The sequence below is a fragment of the Megascapheus bottae genome, chromosome 8 (genome assembly GCF_031878675.1).
Source record: "Megascapheus bottae isolate mThoBot1 chromosome 8, mThoBot2.hap1, whole genome shotgun sequence".
NCBI lineage: Eukaryota > Metazoa > Chordata > Mammalia > Rodentia > Geomyidae > Megascapheus > Megascapheus bottae.
In genome coordinates, this window is record NC_143516.1 from 41747983 (window position 1) to 41769326 (window position 21344).

The window sequence follows — 21344 nt, forward strand, 5'->3', positions numbered from 1 at the left end:
GGCTTTCAAATTATTTGAATGGCCTCTTTTTTTTTTTTTTTAAGTTTGATTCTCATTGTTAGAAATACTCAAGTGACAGCTTGGTAGGTTGGGGACAGGAGGGTTGGTCCTGTGTGATAGGAGGAAAGGAGTCAAACAAGTGAATAGCAAAGAGCTGATGGCTTTGTTTATACAGTCCTAATTTACTCTGGAAAAGAATAGGTGATTGGGATTCTGGGATTTGGAAGTATAGACGGGAAGTTTCCCAGAGAGAACGTGGTTAAAGTCAGGAATGATTCAGCACCTGTGAAATCAAAGCCAAGAGTTGAAAGGCCTTGTCAAGAATGGGAGGTGTTAAGATTTCGGGCTGATCAGTAGCCAGAGACTGGGGACAGCTGATTTGCTAGAAAGCAAAGCCATCAGGCTAAAAGATGAGAATGGCTTTGTGCCTGAGAAACTGAAGCTAGGTGGCCAAAGGTATTGGCGATAGGGGGCAAGGGCTAGAGCATTTAATGGGCAGTTCTGCTTTACTTACTAATTTAACAAATATTGAATGATTGCAAACAGTACCAAGCTTATAGTCCTCTGTGTTTGATTTACCATAATGCTTCCATGCACACCTGAAAACGTGTGCATATATGTGAATAAAACAAAACATGCGGTCCATGAATAGTAGTCCAGTCCCTTTGCAGTGAGCCATATCTGAGGCCTTGTTAGCCCAAACATCTGGTTCTCTATCTGCATGTGGTGAGGGTCCCTTCACTTTAATAATGTGTTTGCATCAAGTACAAAGAGATTGTAGAGGAACTAGAAGTTGTCTTTTCTGTTCTATACTTGTCAAATGCATTCACTTGCCCTGCTTTCTGCACGTGAACTGCAGACAATCCACCAAAGTGCTGTTGTATGGGCCTAATTGTGCCTCTGACACTGCTCCTTTCACCTTGAGTTCATAATTGATTGGGGCGGGGGGCGGGGAGGGAGACGGGAACTTTGAACTCTGGGCCCAGCACTGTTCCTTAGCTCAGTTGCTCAGGGTTGATATTTCACTACTTATTACCTCTACTTTTGCATTTTTGAGTGGTTAATTAGAGATAAGAGTCTCACATATTTTCCTGCCCCAGGCTGGCTTTGAACTGCAATCCATGGATCTTAGCCTCTTGAGTAGCTGGGATGACAGGTATAAGCCACCAGTGCCCCGCTGAGAGCTTTCTATTTCATATCTTACTCTACTATTTAACCTGGTGAAATAGAATTATTAGTCTCCAGAACATTTGGCTGAATCTTGGAGCTCATGAGTTTCCACAGAGACTACTGGTATTCTCAGGGTGTCATTGGATACCCACGAATGAATACAGCTTTTCAAATAGGCTGACTTTTCTTTTTATTGAGGTGCCCCTCGGGAACCTTTAAATCCCCACAGCTGCAAAAGTGTCCAGCCATCCTTTGAAAACTTAGTCCAGAATAGATTTTTCCCTTTATAGTTTCTGCCCAAAGGTGACTCTTCAACTCCTCCTTACTCCCCCAAAGTTAAATGCCTGGAAAACAGACAGGATTACAACCTTGTAATGAAGCCCAATATTTTTAGCCTCAGCACTACACAGAAATGTGCAGGGACCGCCCGGTCCATCCCCAGAAAGTTCTTCATAAACTTGTTTTGCCAGGCAGTTGAGTCACCAGGTCGCCCTCTGCTCAGTTCTTTGTGTGATGAAATGTCTTGTTCCCTCCTTGCCTCGATTGTGGAATCTTGGGCATTCTGCTCCTTGTCAGATTTATTGGCTGCACATAGCCACACAAGTGGCCCCTGTCAACTTCTGATAAAAGGAGAAGCTTGATGTCCTTTTATGAACATTCTTCTTTCAGGCTCTAAAATTAGGCAGGAGTGGCTGTCACCAGCATTCTTCTCTGAAGAGCTTGCCCTCTGCAGTTCACCTCCATCTTTCATGGAGGAGCTTGCCCTATGATTGGTGATAATGCGAGTCCTCACATGGCCTCTGAGGGCATGAGCTGTGTCATTTGAGATTGCATCTGGAAACTTAAATGGATGCACAGATGGAAGGGGCTTAAGAGACATTGATTTTATGTGTACATGTATTCATTTCAAGGAATATACTATTTCAAGGGAGAGAGTTGGTCTGTCTATAACTAGTGTCTCTTGCTTGCAGGAAAAGTAACGTTCTCTTGATTTATTAAGTTTACTTGCTCCACTTTTTCCTTTAAAGGTGTTTTTATTTCATTAGTTTGAAACCAGATGCATATGTGAAGACAGCTAGATATACTTTCAGCGACGGCCATCTTGTGCTGAAACTTACTATATGGTCAGTGGCTTGCGCATTTGACAATAGGTGTGGGTTGTTTCTGAAAGCTTCATATAAATGTAAACTTTGAGCGAGTTTTCATCGAAAAGATTCAGCTCAAGGATCTATTGACTGGTCATTTATTAGAACATGGCTTTCCATACTCAAACCTAGAAGTCAGTTTGAATGGGTATCATCTTAATTGCTTTCCATTGCTGTAACTGAATACCAGGAATGGCTAATTAGGAAACACCAGTTTAATCAGCTCATAGTTGTGGTCTTTGGGAAGTCTAAGGTCATGGCACTGGTGTCTGGTGAGGCCTTCTTGCTTCATCTTCACATGGCAAATGCCATCCCATGACAGGATAGGGCAAGCCTGTGTCCACTCAGGTTCCTTCTATAGCCACTAGCTCCATCATATTAGCCCCACCCTGAAGACCTAATAGTATGTACCAGGCTTTGCCTCCCAAATACCGTCAACATGAATTCGAGGGATTAAGTTTTATAATTAAGGGAGAGTACATTTACACTACGACAGCTAGGGAAATTGGAATTGCTTTATGATCCTCTCAGGCCTTTTTTGTTGTTGTTTGATTTGTGAATTGTGTCTATTAAGTCTTTTAGATATACTATTGAAAATGTCGGTGGAATGACATGGCAAGATACAGTTGGGGTCTGTATTGTACTAATAGTAATCTGTCTCCAAGATGGCAACACAGGCTATGTGAAAGGGTCATCTTTCTAAGCAGACTCATTATAAGATAATAATCCTCTCAGTATCTGAAATCCAGCTTTTGAAATGCTTTAATGAGTCTCCTTTTTAAGTACATAATGAACACAGCAAAGCAAATAGGACATAACACCTCTAGCAGAATGACATTTGTCCCTATATTCCCTAGAGACTGGTGGTCATTGTCTCGCAGAAGAAAGGATGAATATATTAAAACTCATGCAGAAGGGCCTAACATTTGTAATGTTTTTATAGCTGCCTCCAATAAAGATAGTTACAAGGAAGTAATGAAGTACATTTTGTGGTATAGTAGAAAAAAGGATCCAGATTGGGGATATGGAGACTTGATGATGGTGTACCATAATGAGCAGTCACATATCTTCCTGGATCTTATTTTGTCCTTTGTAAAACAGGCGGACAGCTAGCTGGCTTGAATGAATCCTGGCCTCACCACCTCTCCCTTGTATCTAGAACTTTTAAAAATCCTCAGATCTGAGATTATTTTCTTTTCTTGGGTCTGAGAAACAATTGCCAGCAGCTTTGTTTACCAGGTGGCTCAGTTGATTGTTGAGCAAGTACCCTTCTCTGACCACAAGGCAGTGTGGTCCTCGCCCAGGCTCAGATTCTTGCAGTCTGGTGCTTAATGGTGTCAGATTTAAATGCAAAGTAACATTGTCACACTGTGTGGTCCTGAAAATGAATAACAAGGTTTAAAATTTTTTTTGTTTATTGTGTTTTTTCTGATGAAGAATTTTCAAGTGCAGAAAGCTCACCAGTGTGTAATTAATGCAGTTTAGCAGTAAACTTGTAGCCCTTTTTCTAGCTTGATAATGTGGGCCACATATCATGGGCCCAAAATGTCACCTGAGCAATTCAGATCTCCTCTTTGTCATCCTACTTGGTCCTGGCAGCTCCCACCTGCTCAGCCAGAGCCCCTTTGTTTTCTGTGTGAATCTACATAAAGATGACAGTCATGTCATTTTTCTTATAGATGAGATGGCTCTGTCTACACCGCTTGACAGTGTAGTCAGGAACCTCCATCTCCTGACCCAGCCTAGGCAGGACAGGTGGCTCAGCTTGTAGGGTCCATGGTTTTACAATCACCAGCAGCTGAGCCTTTTTTTCCTCTAGCAAGGTGGAGGCAGATTCACCTCTACCTGGTCTAGTAGTCTCTGCTTGTTTCTAGTGAACCAATGTAAATAATAGCCAAGTAGTTTAACTGCTGCTCAGAATCTGGGTGAGCTAGATCCAGGTGAACTGGCTCCTTACAAAACCTACATTAGGACTTTTTAGGTAGCAAGGCCATTTGACAAAGTCTTTGCTGACTTTCCTGTCCAATACCAAAATTCTGAGTCAGCTTCTTGGTCCTTACTTCCTTACAATAATAAGAGGCTAGAACTACCTTCTCCAGTCACTTAAGATTTGAAGAGAAAAATGGAATTAAAAGCAACTCTTAAAATGTATACTTTTAATTTTGATCTCTCCTTGGCTGGCTCTCTAATGTGAATTAACTGTGCTTTTGAGTTGTTGGCTGTGTGTGTGTGTGTGTGTGTGTGTGTGTGTGTGTGATTTGGGATGTTCTTGATAAAGGCTTACTGTCCATACGGATTCTTTGATGGTGCTTGTAGCCTGTGAAGGTAAGAAGCAGCACAGTCACAGGTTCTGCATTGAATTGGATCTGTCACATTACCTACTCCTGTTTGTTCTGACCATGACAGGAAGAAACAGGGCTTGTCAACCTCATAAGGCATTAGCCCGGGATGACAGACAGAATATTCCTGTTACTCAAGTGTGCATCTGTTAGACCCACGTAAGCACTTTGTTTTCCTGTCCATTAAGGCTCCCATAAAAGCTTCAGCCTCCCATTACAGGACCATGCTCATAGTGGAGGCTCAAAAACAATAGGTGCAGAGAAACTGAGAAATGTTTGGGGGTAAAGGAGATAACCACTTACCCCATCACTGTTTGTGGTACATTGCATCTGTCTATTGAAATGTCACATTAGACCCCACAAATGTATTGTGAACATTTAAATATTATAAATATTGGCAATTCTCTCATGGGTTACCAGTTTGAGAAGTCTTTTTGCCTATTAACTTGAACTTGAGTATTGCCAAAGAAATTAAACTATCCACAAATGGAAACTTAACACATGGTTTTTAGACAGCTATCTGTTCATAAAGCACAGATGGCCTTCATATTATGAATTACATGAATGACATAATTTTTTGCACCAGTAATGATATTTTAGGTAGCCTCTTTAAGATGGGTCTTTAAACCTGGATAGTTTGCAAAATGAAGGGGAGCAGGAAGTGCCTAATATTAGCCTGAGTTATGGAAACATCTAGAATCTAATTGTGTATACAGATAGCAATAGAAGGGCAAACGGGGGAGGGAGGCACTCATCGACCCTTGAAAAAACAGGGATAAACAGAACAGGGATAAGAAAAGGTAGGAAAGTAATGGGAGATGGAAATTAAGCTAAAGAGGCAGATCAGATGAAACAGAAGGTCATGTATAAATAGGAAACATTGGGTCTTTAAATTCAAAGAAACAGAAAATACAAAACAAGTAAGTAGTAATTGGAAGAGTAGAGGCAGTGGAGAGTTAAGAAAGAGAATGAGGTCTGGGTGATCCTTCTTTCCTTGCCGAGATAGAGGTTGGGAGATGTTTCAGGAACTTCTAGCAGATAAGGGGAGGGGAAGGGAAATGGTGATGGGAGTGATATAGGAAGCCCTGGACACAGCTACTGTGGGATTAATTTGAGTGGTGCACTGGGGATGTAAAGTACTTTGGAACATATAGAAAGATAAGGAGTCCCAGAGCGCAGATGACTTCAGATAAGTAGTTTGTTAGGAGGAAGCTGTGAGTGACAAAACACCTGGAGGCAGATAGAGGGTCGGTGGGGACAAGAGGCATACAGCTGCAGCTGGCTGGGGGAGAGCAGGGCCACAGTGGGGACTGAGCGGGGACTTGGCCCAATATGAACAGTTGGGGAACTCAGTCTTGTACAGGTTACTCCATGAAGGTGGCATCAAGTGAAATTGTTTCTTGTCTGCTCCATTGTTCTTGTTGCCTGTGGTTAAAGTACCCCCAAAGCTTTCCCAGTGCAAGAGGTGAGAGCCCTGTCTGGCAGCTCAGCCCCAGTCACCTCACATGGCTCCTCTTCCTCTGCCTGTCCTGGTCCGCACCCCACTGTTACACACTGTTAGTGGCTGCCAGCCAACTTTAAAATAAAACTTTCTTCTGGTTGTTTTGAACTCTTCGGGGTATTCTCCATGATTTCTCTATTCTAAGCATATCTCTTCTTCAAAGTTTGTAATACAAAAAGCAGTTATTTCTTATTTGTTGGCAAGTTTCAAAAAAAAGTACCAAACTTGTAGGCATTTATCACTTCCTGTTGTGTCTTCCACCTCTACTCAGTTGCAAGGACTTCAGAGCAACCTCTGCAACAGAACAGCTATAGGAAAAGCTGTGGTGTGCTCTTGGTGTGGAAAGCCTAAAGGTATTTGCCCTTCTTTGTAACATGGTCAGAAAGATGTTTCAGAACCAGGCAGGAAGTTTGCCCCCTAAAGAGAGAGCTGTTTACTGCTTTTCCTTCTGGGGAAGCCATTATCAGCTTTGTGTAGCTTATCTTATCACTTAAATGGCTTTTAATGTTCCCTTCCTTATCCTTCTCCTCTTAATCCTTTATCCCAAAAGTAATGAATATGGTAGTGTTGACTGAACTTGCCTGAGATGACCAGATTCAGAAAGGTTTGATGTGTCTTCATTACCAGTACTGCAGGAAGTCTCTTTTTAACCAGGAATGGTAGAATGTCTGTGTTGTTCTTGACATCAACTCTCTGAACTAATCTGTTTTGTTTCTAACATCTAATAGTTGAACATAGAAAGATGAAGATGTATTGAGTGCCTTAACCTTCAGAGAGGAAGGCGACTGTGAGGTTTGCTCTTAAGACAAGAAGTCTCCCTAAGCCAAGTTACTGGGCAGCGTAGCAGTATTGAGCACTTTCCAGTGCTCAGAAGGATGAGGAAGAGCGGAGAGTTAGATGCCCAGTCTCTTCCATGTGACCCCTACCAATCAACAGAGGCTAAAGGTGGTAGCTACATTCTAGAGATGAACTTGGAGCCTGGGTAGAACTAGACACCTTGCTTTAGGGCACCTAGCTAGATAGCCATGTCCTAAGACCCATGCTTCAAACCCATGCTCTTTTCTTCATTATATAAAGCAGAAAGCTACCTTGCATCAGATAGCCCTTTAATGATACTAGGTTTTCTTGGTGCTATCACACATACTGAAAAGAAAACATAATACCTGTTTTGTTTTGTTTTTTTCCTCTCAGCTATAACATTGCTTCATAAATCCTTGAATGCTTCTAAGAATTTTTCTTTCTTTTGTTCCAGATTTTCTATCCTAGCAAAGATGGTACCAAGATCCCAATGTTTATTGTGCATAAAAAGGGCATAAAATTGGATGGTTCTCATCCTGCTTTCTTATACGGCTATGGCGGCTTCAACATATCTATCACACCAAACTACAGGTAAGTGCAGAACACTCTGGGAACTTGCTGTGTCCTGGATATTATATATACATTGTGAAAAGTGACGAAAGACCAGTCTACTAATGCTTTTCTAATTCATAGCTGTATGTCTTGCTTGGTGTTTTTATAAGGGGGCAGAGTTATTGGGAAATACCTGGATATGCTTAGGACTTAGAGGATTCTTAATGTTCTTTCTAGAGCTAGATGTTGAGTTCATAGCTCCCTGCCTAGGAAAGATTAGAGTCAGCTGAGGTCTTAGCTCTCCTTAGCATTCTATTTAGAGCAAATGAATTTTAGCTAATAATTTTCCACCAGCACAGAGACTTATAAATGATCTTAATAATTCAGCCGTAAATATATTTCTGAATATGACTTCATCTGTTTTAAACTGTAACATGCTTATTGTTTCTGTGATAACTTACATTCGGGGAGGAAAATAGTTTCTTGTATTTGCAAACATGATATTTAATATCCCATTCCTGGTACGAGATGGAATTTACCTTGAGCATCTTTAAATAAAGCAGGAAATTTCCTAACAGCAACCCTAGCTTTATTTAACTTCCAGATAGTACCTCATAACTAAAACCAATTCACAGATTCACCCAGCGTCTTTTCTATTGGTGACTACCAGGATCCCCAGACATAGACTCAGAATGGATCCAACCAGCTCTCCCAGAGTTAACTACAAGAAAGAGGGTGCTTTGTTTTGAACACTCAATAACAATAGCAGCTCATTACTTTATGCTTTATCAAGTATAAAGTCAGTTTGTGACCTCAAGTGTTTTTTTAACCAGTTTCACCCTGCCAAACACCTGGCTAAGGAGTTTGACTTTATCCTTTTATTAGAGAGGTGCTGGTAGAGGGCTATGTGTTTCATGAAGTAGATTTGCGTGGTGTCATCTCAGGAATAAACTGAAGGGAAAGAAGAGTGGTGTCGTGGTGGCCACTCACTTACCCTGCTGTTCCAGTGTCACATACCAGGCACCACCCCAAATGTGCCCCTAACCCTGGTTGTAGGATAGCAGCCCACAGACAGGACTTCCAAGGCAATGAGATTTGTTGGCTCATTAGTACATCCATATCTGTGTGGTTAGATCATATGCCAACATTTCTTCTGAGATTAGTAGTCTGAAAATGCAAGCCAGTAGACACCGGTTCATTAGATTAGCCCAATGTTTCCAATAAAAAATAAAATACGTCATTGTTTATCACTCAGAATGGTAACATGGCAAGCTTCAGTTCCAAGTCAGAGCAATGCTCGGTGGAGGGGGCAGTGAACTGAGCAACCAGTGAATAGCAAGAGCCTCACGGCGGATCTGCTGTAGCCCAAAGCACTGGTGTTTGTGCATTTGTGCCGTAAGTCCTTTTTAAGCCTCTGTTGGGAATCCAGAGATGAGTCCCCAGGCCATTTCATCCCAAAACCAATGGCTACATTAATTTCAGGAGAGACTATCAGAGATACAGGAGGATGACCAAGTGATTGAAAATCAATTTGACCAGTTAGGGGTAGTTGGTCTGATTACATCTACCCCAGCATTTGTTACCGTTCCTTTCATCCTTGATAATGTGGAAATTAGCGCTCAGAAAAGCTAGATCTTCAGGTTTCCTCATATCTTCCCATTACTAGAAGGAATAATGGTAAAATGCTCAGAAATCATTCTCAAAGCAAAGTTAATTTTCATCATAGGAAAGAAAAAAATCCAAATTTTCCTAAGGACTTAATACTTTTCCTTAGAAGCTTTATTTGTAGTTCCTTCTGTTTACTTCTACAACACAGTCTCCACCCCTGAAAACTCTGTTCTTCTAATCTATGTGGTTGATTTATTCTGCCTCTCACACTCTGTGTGAAAAACTTGAGGGCCACTTGTGATAACTTACACCTATAAATCCAGTTATTCGGAAGGTGAGAGGATTGGAAATCTAGGCCAACCTGGACAGAAAGTGAGATCCTCATCTCCACCAACAGCCTGGGCCAGGTGATTTCTGGCTATCGAAGGCTAGAGGATCATGGTCTGAGGCCAGCCCTAGGCATGGCCTATCTAAAAATTAACAGAACAAGGGCTGAGGATGTGGTGTGCCTGCCTAGCAAGCTTGAGGCCTGGAGTTGAACACTATTACCTTGGGGTTGGTGGAGGGAGGGACATATTAATGGAGATGTGGAGCTGTGGCTCAAGAAGTAGAGTGCTAATCTTGAGCAGAAAAGTCCAGGGACAGCACTCAGGCCCCAAGTTCAAGCCCAAGGCCTGGCAAAAAGAAATTAAAGGATTCATTACCCAACTTGAACCGTTTGGAGAACGTTACCAATGACAGGGACCACAGTCAGCAATCTCTGTGAGCCCAGTGTGCTTTCCACTTGACCTAGCTGTGTTTTGCTTGCCAAATGAGTTGTTTTCAAAGATCAGGTGAGAGTAGAATGAGAGCCTTTGGTTGTTTCTGTGTCTGTGGTATGAATTATGTCACAACATAGTTACCAGCCTAGGGCAGTGCTTGTGAAGATGTGTGCACTTTGCCAGTGATCAGGAATCAGAAGCCGCGTTATTTTAGTCAAGTAATACAGAACATGCTGGGCTGTTGTTGAGATGCCACAGTGTGAGGATTGTCCTCAAGGACAGTCTTGAGTGTAGTACTCAGTAGGTAGGCAGGTACTGCAAGATTAAACTGTCTTCCCTGTTCCTCAGCGTGTCCAGGCTCATTTTTGTGAGACACATGGGTGGCGTCCTGGCAGTGGCTAACATCCGAGGTGGGGGTGAATATGGAGAGACATGGCATAAAGGTGAGTCACATTTCCTCTGCAGCCCGCCTAGTGCAAGTTGATCCTTTTCTCCTGGAAAGAGTGGAGTGAAGGACTGAGGGCACAGCAGCCAAAGGATAATTCCTTTGAAATCAACTCTTTTCTTTTTCTCCATAGTCTTTGATAACAAAGCAGGCATTTGATAGAAGCGTTCTTAGCAATGCATGGGTGCTTTTTTGGGGGGTGGGGGAGCATTGGGCTTGAACTCTGCCTGGGTGCTATCCCTGAGCTCTTCAGCTCAAGGCTACCACCTTACTTTGAGCCATGCCCTACTTCCCATTTTCTAGAGGTTAATTGGAGATAAGAGTCTCAGGGGCCGGGATTTTGGCCTAGTGGTTAAAGTGCTTGCCTAGCATGCATGAAGACCCGGGTTCGATTCCTCGGTACCACATACATAGAAAAAAGCCGGAAGTGGTGCTGAGGCTCAAGTGGTGGAGCTCTAGCCTTGAGAAAGTCCAAGAACAGTGCTCAGGCCCTGAGCTCAAGCCCAGGACTGGCCAAAAAAAAAAAAAAAGAGTCTCAGGTCCTTTTGTTCCCAGGCTAGCTTTGAGCCTTTATCTTCAGATCTCAGCCTCTTGAGTAGCTAGGTGGCATGAGCCACCATGCCTGGCTACACCGTGCATTTTTAGTGTGTGAAGTGCATCCTGGGGGGAACTTAGCATTTTTCAGAACAGGTCCTGTTCTAAAAGAGAAACCTTCTGTTCCCAACATTACTGAAGCTGGTGCTGGAACCCTGTTTATAGCACGTGGGCTTTAGACACCAGATGCAATTGTTTCCCTTTTCTGGTTAGCTTTGGTCTCCGTCCTCTGACCTCCGTGAAGGTCAGTACTCAGCTTCATACCCTAGAGGGGCAGAGTTTCTTAGAATCATCTTTTTTTTTTCTTAAAAACCCTGCCTCTTTCATTTGTTGATATATGTGGAGCAAGAATTGAATTTTCAGATTGACTCCTTGCTGTGTGCCTCCCCTGCCTTGGTCCAGTGTCCTGGGGGAGGCAGAGGTGGAAAACAGCACTTTGCATGTTCTACTGCACCTCTAATGCATGGGGTTGCTCAGCAGCACCAGACCAGAGAGTCCGCTTCAGAGACCACCCTTCACACTTGTCATCTCCTTTCTCCACCTGGCGAGGCTGCAGCCTCTGAGTTACTTTTTTTCCTTCACTAATTAGTGAACACAGGGATAAGCCCATGAAGAGATCTTCATTTAGTATTAATACCAAGACACAGAAAAGACCCAGGCCATCCAGCACATATCCCAAGTGCTGATGTTAGACAACAGACTACCGAAGCATCCTAGCAAGACTGAGTGCTCTTAAGTACCCATGGCTCCTAGCTACCACCCTTCACCTGGATGCATAGTTCATAGTCTGATATCATCCCTAATTATCAAGTATTTGATGCTTCCTAGATTGCCCTGAAAAATGTTGACCTGATAGTAGAGTTTAATTACATAAAAACCACACTGTGATATGCCTGGGAAGAAAATATGACATTTCTTTAGGACATCCCTATGTAGAAGACTGAAATAGGACCACTGTCTGTCACTTTGTACTACTGTCAGCTCAAAATGGATCAAAGACCTCAACATCAGGTCTGCAACATTGAAACTACTACAGGAAAAAGTAGGAGAAACCAATCAGAACATACTGTCACAGGCAGAAACTTTCTGAGTAGAGTTCTTGGGGCTCAGCAAATTGGAGAGAGAATTGACAAATGGAGTTATATCAAACTAAAAGGTTTCTGAATAGCGAAGGACAAAGTCACTGACCTAAACAGGCATCCTACAAAGTAGGAAATTTTCACCAGCTGTGCATCTGTCTAGAGCCTAATATCCAAAATATACAAGGAGCTCAAAGAAAGTAAACTCCCACCCCCAAATCAATAACTCAATAATGGGCAAAGAAGCTAAATACTTAGCAGAAAAAAACAAGAATGGCCAATAAAGTTCAAGGAACACTCAATATCCCTGACCATAAAGGAAATGTAAATCAAAACAATATTGAAATTACATCTCACTCCTGTGAGATTGACCATCAACAAGAATACAAGCAACAGACACTGAAGCGGGGAAATGCTATTACATTGTTGATGGGACTGTAAACTAGTACAACTCCGGAAGATAGTTTGGAGTGTCCTCAGAACACTAAACAGAACCACCTATGGTCTAACAATACTACTCTTGGGTATCTACCCAGATTTAGGATATAGCAAAGATACTTCAATATCCATATTCATTGCTGCACTATTCACGACAGCCAGTTATGGAAATCGTCCAGATGCCCTACAACAGATGAATGGATCAAGAAAATATAGTACATATATACAATACAATTTTCCTCATCTATTAAAATAATGTCATTCCTAAGGAAATGGATAGATCTAGAAAAACTTAAGTCAGGTTCAGAGAAACAAGCTACACATTGTCTCAGATGTGGAAATTAGATCTAAAATACAAACATACAGGATAATATATGTGGGGTTAAATGCAGACAGACATGAAGTAAAGGAATGGTGTACTTGGAGAAGTCCAGCAGCATAATGCCTTCCAACAATGAGTGAGCTGATTTAACAAAATACCAGGAAGCCAAAAACATGTTAGGGGAGGGGGCAATGAGGGGAAGGTACACAAATGGAGGGAGGAAGAATGAGCAAATACATAATTGTTATGTAATGTATAATGACTACAACTTGGGAGTAAGGATGGGGTGAGGCAAGATGGAGGACAGAGGAAGTGGTGAGATTGACCAAGATGCACTGATCACCAGAACTCTGGAATTTAAAGCCCTTTATGCAACTAAAAATACTTCTCAGGAAAGAATAACATTTCTGCATACCATTTACACATCCAATTTATTTACTAAGACTCTGCCCCTTGAGCTCACCCAAGTTCTTGTCTATTGGTTATTCACCTCCCCCCCCCCCCAATGTGTGTCTTCCCCAGTCCTGAGAGAACTGAATTCCCCCACCAGTACCTTTGGTCATTGGCATCACCATGATTCTGTAGAGAAGGTATCCTTGGGCCTCCTTAGCTCTCCCTTCCCCCTCGATTTATTCAATCCAACTTTCTGCCCAAAGCTTAGAAGTGGCACCTTGGAGTTTGACTGAGATAAAATGTGTTTTGACTGATTCATAAGCTTTCTCAAAAGTTAGGCAGTAAGGGCCAGAGTTTGGCCTAGTAGAGTGCTTGCCTAGCATGCACCAAGACCCAGATTTGATTCCTCAGTATCACATACACAAAAAAAGCCGGAAGTGGAGCTATGGCCCAAGTGGTAGAGCTGTACCCTTGAGAAAGCCCAAGGACAGCACTCAGGCCCTGAGCTCAAGCCCAGGACTGGCAAAAAATAAAAATTTAAAAATAAAATAAAGTTAGGCAGTAAAAAGACCCGAAGGGGACATTTTCCAGTTACAGATAGCCTAGCATACAGAACACTGGGAGATCTAAATTTCATTCTGTTTATTTAATTTAAAATGTAATGCTCTTTTAAAAATAGTCACCAACCTCCAACGATATTATTCCTGGGAACTAATCTCAGCTGTTCTAATTCACCGATAAATTTCTTATTAAAATCTTAACATTTATTTTGATGAGAAAAAATTCCTTCAGCAGCATGGCTTCATGTTTAATTGAATTTCTGCAGAAGTGGTTAATCTCCAGTATCTAATTACATCTAGGTCTGCTTCTTGTTCAGCGGCTGTTCCTCTGAGGTCTGTTCCTTGGAGCACATACATTTGGCCTTTGCTTTCATATATTTCAAGACCCTGTGAGTGCTTCTCTCTTTAGCAATTTCTTTGGCTTAACACATGGGAATGACTAACAGGTGTTAGGGGGCAGATTTCCCAGGGAAGTGTGTGAGGTCTTGGGGAATCATTCTAGTCTCCCCAAAGCGTGAATGTATCATCACTTACCCATTCCCAACTCCCACAGAGAGAAGGGGTGAGAAGGCAGCACACACCCACCCTCAGGATCAGGGAAGCATGTGTGACCTCAGCACCAGCTCTGAGCCGGGTACAAATCCCAGGGGTTGTCTCATTTTGTTTTGACATTCAGCCTCCCGAAATAGAGATGCTTTTTGAGGTCATGTATTCCTCACTAAACAGATCATGTGCTGTCCTTGGGCATTTTAAAGCTCTAGGCTTTTCAAACACAAGATAGATTTGCCAGATGAGATCACAGTTAGGGTCTTGGTGGTAAATTTCAACAGTACACACAACTTCAATCGAGGCATTTCTGTAAGTATGGTTTCTGCAAGTATTGTTTAAGGCGGCCAATAGTTGAAGCTGTGTGCCATGGTCCTTTGCATTTCGTTCAGGCCAAGCTTATTCTGTGTTGTTAATGAACATGTCTTTTGCTTGGACACATTGTAGGTGGTATCCTGGCCAACAAACAAAACTGCTTTGATGATTTTCAGTGTGCTGCTGAATATCTGATCAAGGAAGGCTACACGTCTCCCAAGAGGCTGACGATTAATGGAGGTTCAAATGGAGGCCTCTTAGTGGGTAAGAACAGAGTTGTACTCGTTGGACTTCCTGCCTGACTCCCAGGGGCTTTTCAGATACTCTGGAAAGCTCTGACTGCGGGCTTCACAGAAAAAAGCAGTGGTGCACTAAAAGCAAAACCCATGTGTAGATGGGCATCTGATAAATGACATGCACAGAGACAGGTACATTATCTGAATTAATTCATAGTAGCCAGAGCAGAATAACACATATCCATTCAAAACATGGGACAATGCTCCAGTCTAATACTAGGGGGGAAATCAGGGGATGAGTTCATTCTTATGTCCTATTCTTTGAAATGTGCAAAATCAAATCAAAACCTGAATTCCTTTTCATACATTTTTCTCCCAGTATAGTCTTTAAAAATAAAAATTTGGGGCTGGGAGTGTAGCCTAGTGGTAGAGTGCTTGCTTAAAATGTACAAAGCCCTGGTTTCGATTCCTCGGTACCACATACACAGAAAAAGCCAGAAGTGGGCTATGGCTCAAATGGTAGAGTGCTAGCCCTGAGAAAACCTAGGACAGTGCCCAGACCCTGAGTTCAAGCCCCAGGACTGGCAAAAAAAAAAAAAAAAAAAAAAAAAAATCTTTCTAGATGATGATATAGCTAAGTGGTAGAGTACTTGTCTAATTTGAATTGATGCCCTGGCTCTCCAGCCCTGAAAAGGGGAGGGAGGAGGAAGAGTAGATGGAGGTAAAAGAAAATTAAAAAAAATAAATTTGAAAAAAATATCGATTCAATTCTTAAATGTCAAAATTTGTCCATCCAGCCACTATTTATTGGACACCGGGACACTGGGCGTGGCAGTGAACAAAACTTTCATAGAGTTTTCACTGTCTCCAGAGGCTGCAGTCCCCTATCCTGGCTCAGAGAAGCCTTCAATAGGAGGCCAACCCAAGTCAGACCTTACGTCATCCAGAACACTCACCTTCCTGTGTGAAATAAGACGAGAATTTCGAGAATTAGAAGACTCTGTCTTGCTTACAGACCAATGCCTTGGGCCAGGTTGTGTTACTGAAACTAGTAAGAAGTGGTGATATAGGGATGCATTCTGAATTTGATCCAGCTGAATTTCCATAAGGATGATAGATGAGATATTAGATTTAATTGGAACAATGAACCAAAAATCAATTGTGGGAGAGTTGTTTGTATTTTACTGGTTCACTCAATAACTCCATTATGTTTTTGAAGGTTTATATCCAGGAATTGGTTTGTGCTTGTTGACATGTCCCTTCAGCTATCCGTGGAGATGGAGTTTCCCAACAAGTTCTTGCTTATATTAAGAGTATAAATTTCTACCTCTCCCACCCCCAAGAAAGAGTCAGTCTCCAGAGGGAAGCACTGTTATTAATAAGTACTAAAAATAAGAACTATAGGGAAGGACTTGGATTTTTTTTTTCATTCGCTATTCTTCAACAGTTTAGCATTTATTTCCCTAGTCGTTGAAGGAGAAAAACAGACACCACAGCATCAGTGTCTGTCCTACTCTACTCCCTCCCTCAAAGCCGAGGCAGTCTGATAGGGGCCCAACATGCCTTAGTAAGTAGACCAGGTAAGGCCAAAGAAAGGCTTAACTCTGGGCTCTGATGCTGGCGGGCCTGAGAAGTGATGGGATTCTGGTTGGGAGAGGGAGCTTGTACTCAAAGACCAAAGTTCTGGGTGCCTTACAGGTTCCCGTGCTTGAGACTGAAGTGTGTGAACAAATGCAGTACTGTTCCAAGGAGGAAAGGAAGGCTTCCCCAAGCCACACTCCTTCCTTTGCTGTACTCATCCTCTTGTTCCAGCGACAGAAACCAAGTCCACCACGTGTACCAAATGCTGGCGGAGTGGTGGGTGACGCTCCACGGCTTGCCCTGACTGAGGAGCGGCTGACTTCACCCTCTCTGGTCTGGCCCAGTCTTTAGAGACTGTGCCTCACTGGATAGGTCAGATGACCAGGTGTGGTGAGGCTGGAACAGAAACTAGGGAGCACTTTCCTCCCTAACGCTGTACATCTACAGCAGAGCTGAGCCTCCTCTCACCACCCTCAATCCAGAGCCTGAAGGTGGAGCCTCTGTGTGGACCTGGATTTTTTCTTTTTTTCTCAAGAAAAGTCTAGGTCCTTTGCCTAACTTCTAATTAATCATATAGCTTTGACAATACCTGTGCCTCTCTGATGACTTTGCCCTGGTGCTTCCACTCCACAAGTGGCCAAGCGTGTGCTTTACTGTAACTGCTCACTTAACCTTTCAAACTAAATCTGGTTTTATTCACTGGTACATGCCAACCTCGAGCACATAGTACATATTCAATAAATATCTGGTGAATGACCCCCCCCCCAAAAAAAGATTCTGGGTAACGAAAAAGTTTTTTTAATAACCAGTCGAGAAAAAAATATAACCTTGAGCTACATTTCAGACCTTGTTCTGCCTTGATCGAGTTCTGAGATCCTGCACAAGTTCCTTTACCTTCCCCTTTCAGAAGATCCTGGAGCTTTCTGGGTAACATTCCCCCAGGGAGGTTCACTTTGGAGAGCAAAGCTCTATTCTCGATAAGAAGCCCACCCCTCACCATATGGAAACTTTTAAGAGAATGTTAATTTTTCTCTTGTGTTCTAAGGGGAAAGGATTTGACAAACATGTAGATGTTGCTTTGTTTTGATTTGAATGTTTAGTGATAGACTGCTCCTTTTTTCTGCCTGTCTTGATTTTTAGCTGCTTGTGCGAATCAGCGTCCTGACCTCTTTGGCTGTGTGATTGCCCAAGTTGGAGTCATGGATATGCTGAAGTTCCATAAATTCACCATCGGCCATGCCTGGACCACTGATTACGGATGCTCAGACAGCAAACAGCACTTCGAGTGGCTTCTCAAGTGTGTAACGTATATAAGCTATATAATGATTTTCAGATAGGGTTGGTACATGAGGTTGGATCCATCAGTATCTCATACACATAGAATTTACTGCAAAAGTGGGAGAAGAGATGGGAATGCCTTCCAGTTTTCCTTGTTGGGGGTTTTGTTTGCAGTTCTGGGGCTAGAACTCAGGGCCTTCCATATACTAGGCACACAGTCTACCTGCTTCATTGAGTTAATATGGTCTCTATCAAAAACCAGGCACAGTGGCTCACGCCCACAATCCTAGCTACTCAGGAGGCTAAGATCTGAAGATGGTGGGTCAGAGCTAGCCCGGGCACTAAAGTCCAAGAGACTCTTTTCTCCAATTAATTACCAGAAAACTGGAAGTGGCACTGTTGACTCAAGGGGTAAGGCAGTAGCCTTGAGCTAAAAAGCTCAGAGACAGAGGCCGGGAGTTTGGTATAGTGGTAGAGTGCTTGCCTAGCATGCATGAAGACCAGGGTTCGATTCCTCGGTACCGCATACATAGAAAAAAGCTGGAAGTGGTGCTGAGGCTCAAGTGGTAGAGCTCTAGCCTTGAGAAAGTCCAAGGACAGTGCTCAGACCCTGAGCTCAAGCCCAAGGCTGGCAAAAAAAGAGCTCAGGGACAACACCCAGTCCAGAGTCCAAATCCCATGACTGACACAGAGAGAGAGAGAGAGATGCCCAGCATTGCACAAAGAAGTCTCCAAGATTCCTGTCTTCGTCATCTTGTTGAACACTAATGTAACTAATGTAGGTCATGCTGTGCTGGAACTTTCTGGGTGGAAGGGAGGGGTCTCTAGAACCTGAGACCACCGTAGCCAACAGCATGAAGATAGAGAGATCGCAGTCCTACAGCCAGCCACAAGTAACTGAATTCTGCCAACAATATGAATCTGAAGATTCCCTCCCCACCCCTGAATGTCTCTACAAGAAACCACACCCTATACCTTGGTTTTGGCTTTGAGAGAATCAGAACAGATCCAAGCTGAGCCAACTCACCTGACTTAAAAAATGTGAGCTAGGTCTGTGTTTGAAGCTGCTAGATTCGTGCTAATTTGTTATGCAGTGAACAGAAATTGCGAGGAAAAAGGTGTCATACCTTATATCAATATATAGAGTTTCCTTTTCTGAATCAAGAAATAAGAGCACAAACTTAATGTTATACTCTTAGTATCACCATGTGTATTTGAGACTGCATGTTGCCTTGCCGTACAGCTCCTTTTATTCATGTCCTTCAACACCTTTCTAATCATGACAAGGAGTGAATCAAGTCTTTACCTCTCACTGAAAAGGTTTTAATTACCAGAAGTATTTAGGAATAGTTCTTAACCTGGCACAAAAAGTCTACTTCCCACCCATAAACTTTGCTAAAAGAACAGTTTTTTCAGCTAACTGACCTGTTAGAAATTCCATTGAAAGGTTCCTGTGGGGCTGGATGCTGATGGCTCACACCAGGACTCTGGGATCTGAGGATTGCAATTCAAAGCCAGCCCAAGCACTAAGGTCCATGAGACTCTTATCTCCAGTTAACAACCAGAAAACCAGAAATGGCGCTGTGGCTCAAGTGATAGAGCAGTAGCTTTCAGCTGAAGAGCTCAGGGACAGGACCCAGGCCCAGAGTTCAAGCCTTATGGGGGCGGGGGGAGGGGAATGAGGGGATGTTTCTTGTGGGAGAGGAGTACTGGGATTGGAAATCCAGGCTTCATGCTTGCTGAGTACTCTACCTTTTGAGCCATGTGCCTGCCCTTTTTGTGTTATATTTTTGAGTAAGGTTTTGTGGTTTTGCCTGGGTCTCCATCCTCCTACCAATACCTTTTATGTTGCTGATAGGGTAGCATGTGTCACCACATCCAGCCTTTATTGCTTTGGCGGCCTCAAACTGTAATTCTCCTTATCTCTCACTCCCTGCACGCAACCTGAATTTCTTCCAATACTTTGAAACTACTCACTTTGGTTTTCTAAGAGGAAAAAAATGTTCACTCTGAAAGCTATTTTGAATACTTGCATGGCCTCACTGAAAAAGAAAAAGACAAAAAATTCAAATTAGTGTCAAGAATATAAGCACCTAAAGGAAGAAGTCTTTTGAAAGGTCATTTGAAAATTCTGTTATACATTAAAGACTCCAAAAACTAGCATTTCCAAAATTCAGTGGAAAGAAAAGTCCTAATACCTTCTCTGAGTACTGTTTCTATCTCAGAGTTCAGTGTTTTATCCTTGCTCTGGTGAGCATACATAGAAAAAAGCTGGAAGTGGTGCTGAGGCTCAAGTGGTAGAGCACTAGCCTTGCAAAAGTCCAAGGACAGTGCTCAGGCCCTGAGTTCAAGCCCCAGTACAGGCATCCCCACCCCCACCCCCCAAAAAAATCCAAGCCTGGATCATCACAGAAGTACCTTTGTCCTGCAGGTATTCCCCACTGCATAACGTGAAGCTGCCAGAGGCGGATGACATCCAGTACCCGTCCATGCTGCTCCTCACTGCTGACCATGACGACCGCGTCGTCCCGCTCCACTCCCTCAAGTTTATCGCCACCCTTCAGTATATTGTAGGCCGCAGCCGGAAGCAGAGCAATCCCCTGCTTATCCATGTGGACACCAAGGCAGGCCACGGGGCTGGAAAGCCCACTGCCAAAGTGATAGAGGAAGTCTCCGATATGTTTGCATTCATAGCACGGTGCCTGAACATCGACTGGATTCAGTAAATGGGATTTCCCGCCCCCTCCTGACAGCCACAGAACACCTCAAGGGCTTTCACCATTCTGACCAAGAATCCATGGGCAGAATGCTTCCCAGCCTGGGTACTGTTCCTCCACTCACGGACTTCAGCTGAACAGAACTGCCGGGGGGAATTTTATCTTTTCTAACTTTCTCCTTTTTAGCAAGCCCTTGGCATTTCTTTTTCCACCCTATCCAGGCACGTATTTTTAAAAACAGGGGGAACAAAAAGCATGTTTGGATAAAAAAGGTAAATGGCATAGTTGGGCATACTCGTATGTGAAATACTCAGTGAAATTTGCATCTGTAACCATTACCTATCCTTAATAAATGTGAGACTTCTCATGAAAAAGACTTCATTGCAATACTAATAAATGCTATTTAAGAATGGAAGAATGAAAAGCATTTCTTTTTTAGTTCATTTACTTTAAGGGGCAATCATCAAAATGCACTTAGCTACAGGAATCAGCATTTTAAGATAGTTTCTAAAGGGAAGTCCCAGGACATCATTAGCACTGGTAAAAAAAGTTTTTGACTTCCTCCATTCCAGGTCCTGTGTTTATGAGCGGTGACTCGCTGGTCTGGTCCCGTTTCCATCAGGTAAAGATCTGATCCAGGGCTCTTAGGTTTGGTTGCCTCCTTTTAAATTGCAGACAAGAAATTCGAGATTGTTTGGCTCTCTATGTATTGATTTGAGTATAGAGTGTTCCTGGACCTTGGGGTACCTCAGATATAAAACTAAGACCACAGAAGTCAATTATCCAAACAGAGGCCTTTATCCTGGCTTATCCTACACAGTAGAAATGTCAGCATTTCCCAAATATTTTCTTGCCCATAGCCTACTTCCTAGAGAGAGAAATAGTCATTCCTTTAAAAAAAAAAAAACAACAGAACACAGATTCTTTGCTCAGCTCAACACAAAAGGTATGCATATAAGTTAACCT

General features: G+C 42.8%; 1 protein-coding gene across 1 annotated transcript in view; it reads left to right on the forward strand.

Moving 5' to 3' along the window:
* The window catches only part of Prep (prolyl endopeptidase), a 92569-nt gene extending 71782 nt beyond the window's left edge, over window positions 1-20787 (forward strand). Inside the window, exons 11-15 of the mRNA XM_090338363.1 lie at window positions 7408-7544; window positions 10223-10317; window positions 14699-14830; window positions 17524-17680; window positions 20093-20787. Coding sequence (XP_090194489.1) covers window positions 7408-7544; window positions 10223-10317; window positions 14699-14830; window positions 17524-17680; window positions 20093-20387 — 816 coding nt within the window. The 3' untranslated portion in view covers window positions 20388-20787. The remainder of the gene's footprint in view (window positions 1-7407; window positions 7545-10222; window positions 10318-14698; window positions 14831-17523; window positions 17681-20092) is intronic.
* The last annotated feature ends 557 nt before the right edge of the window (window positions 20788-21344 follow it).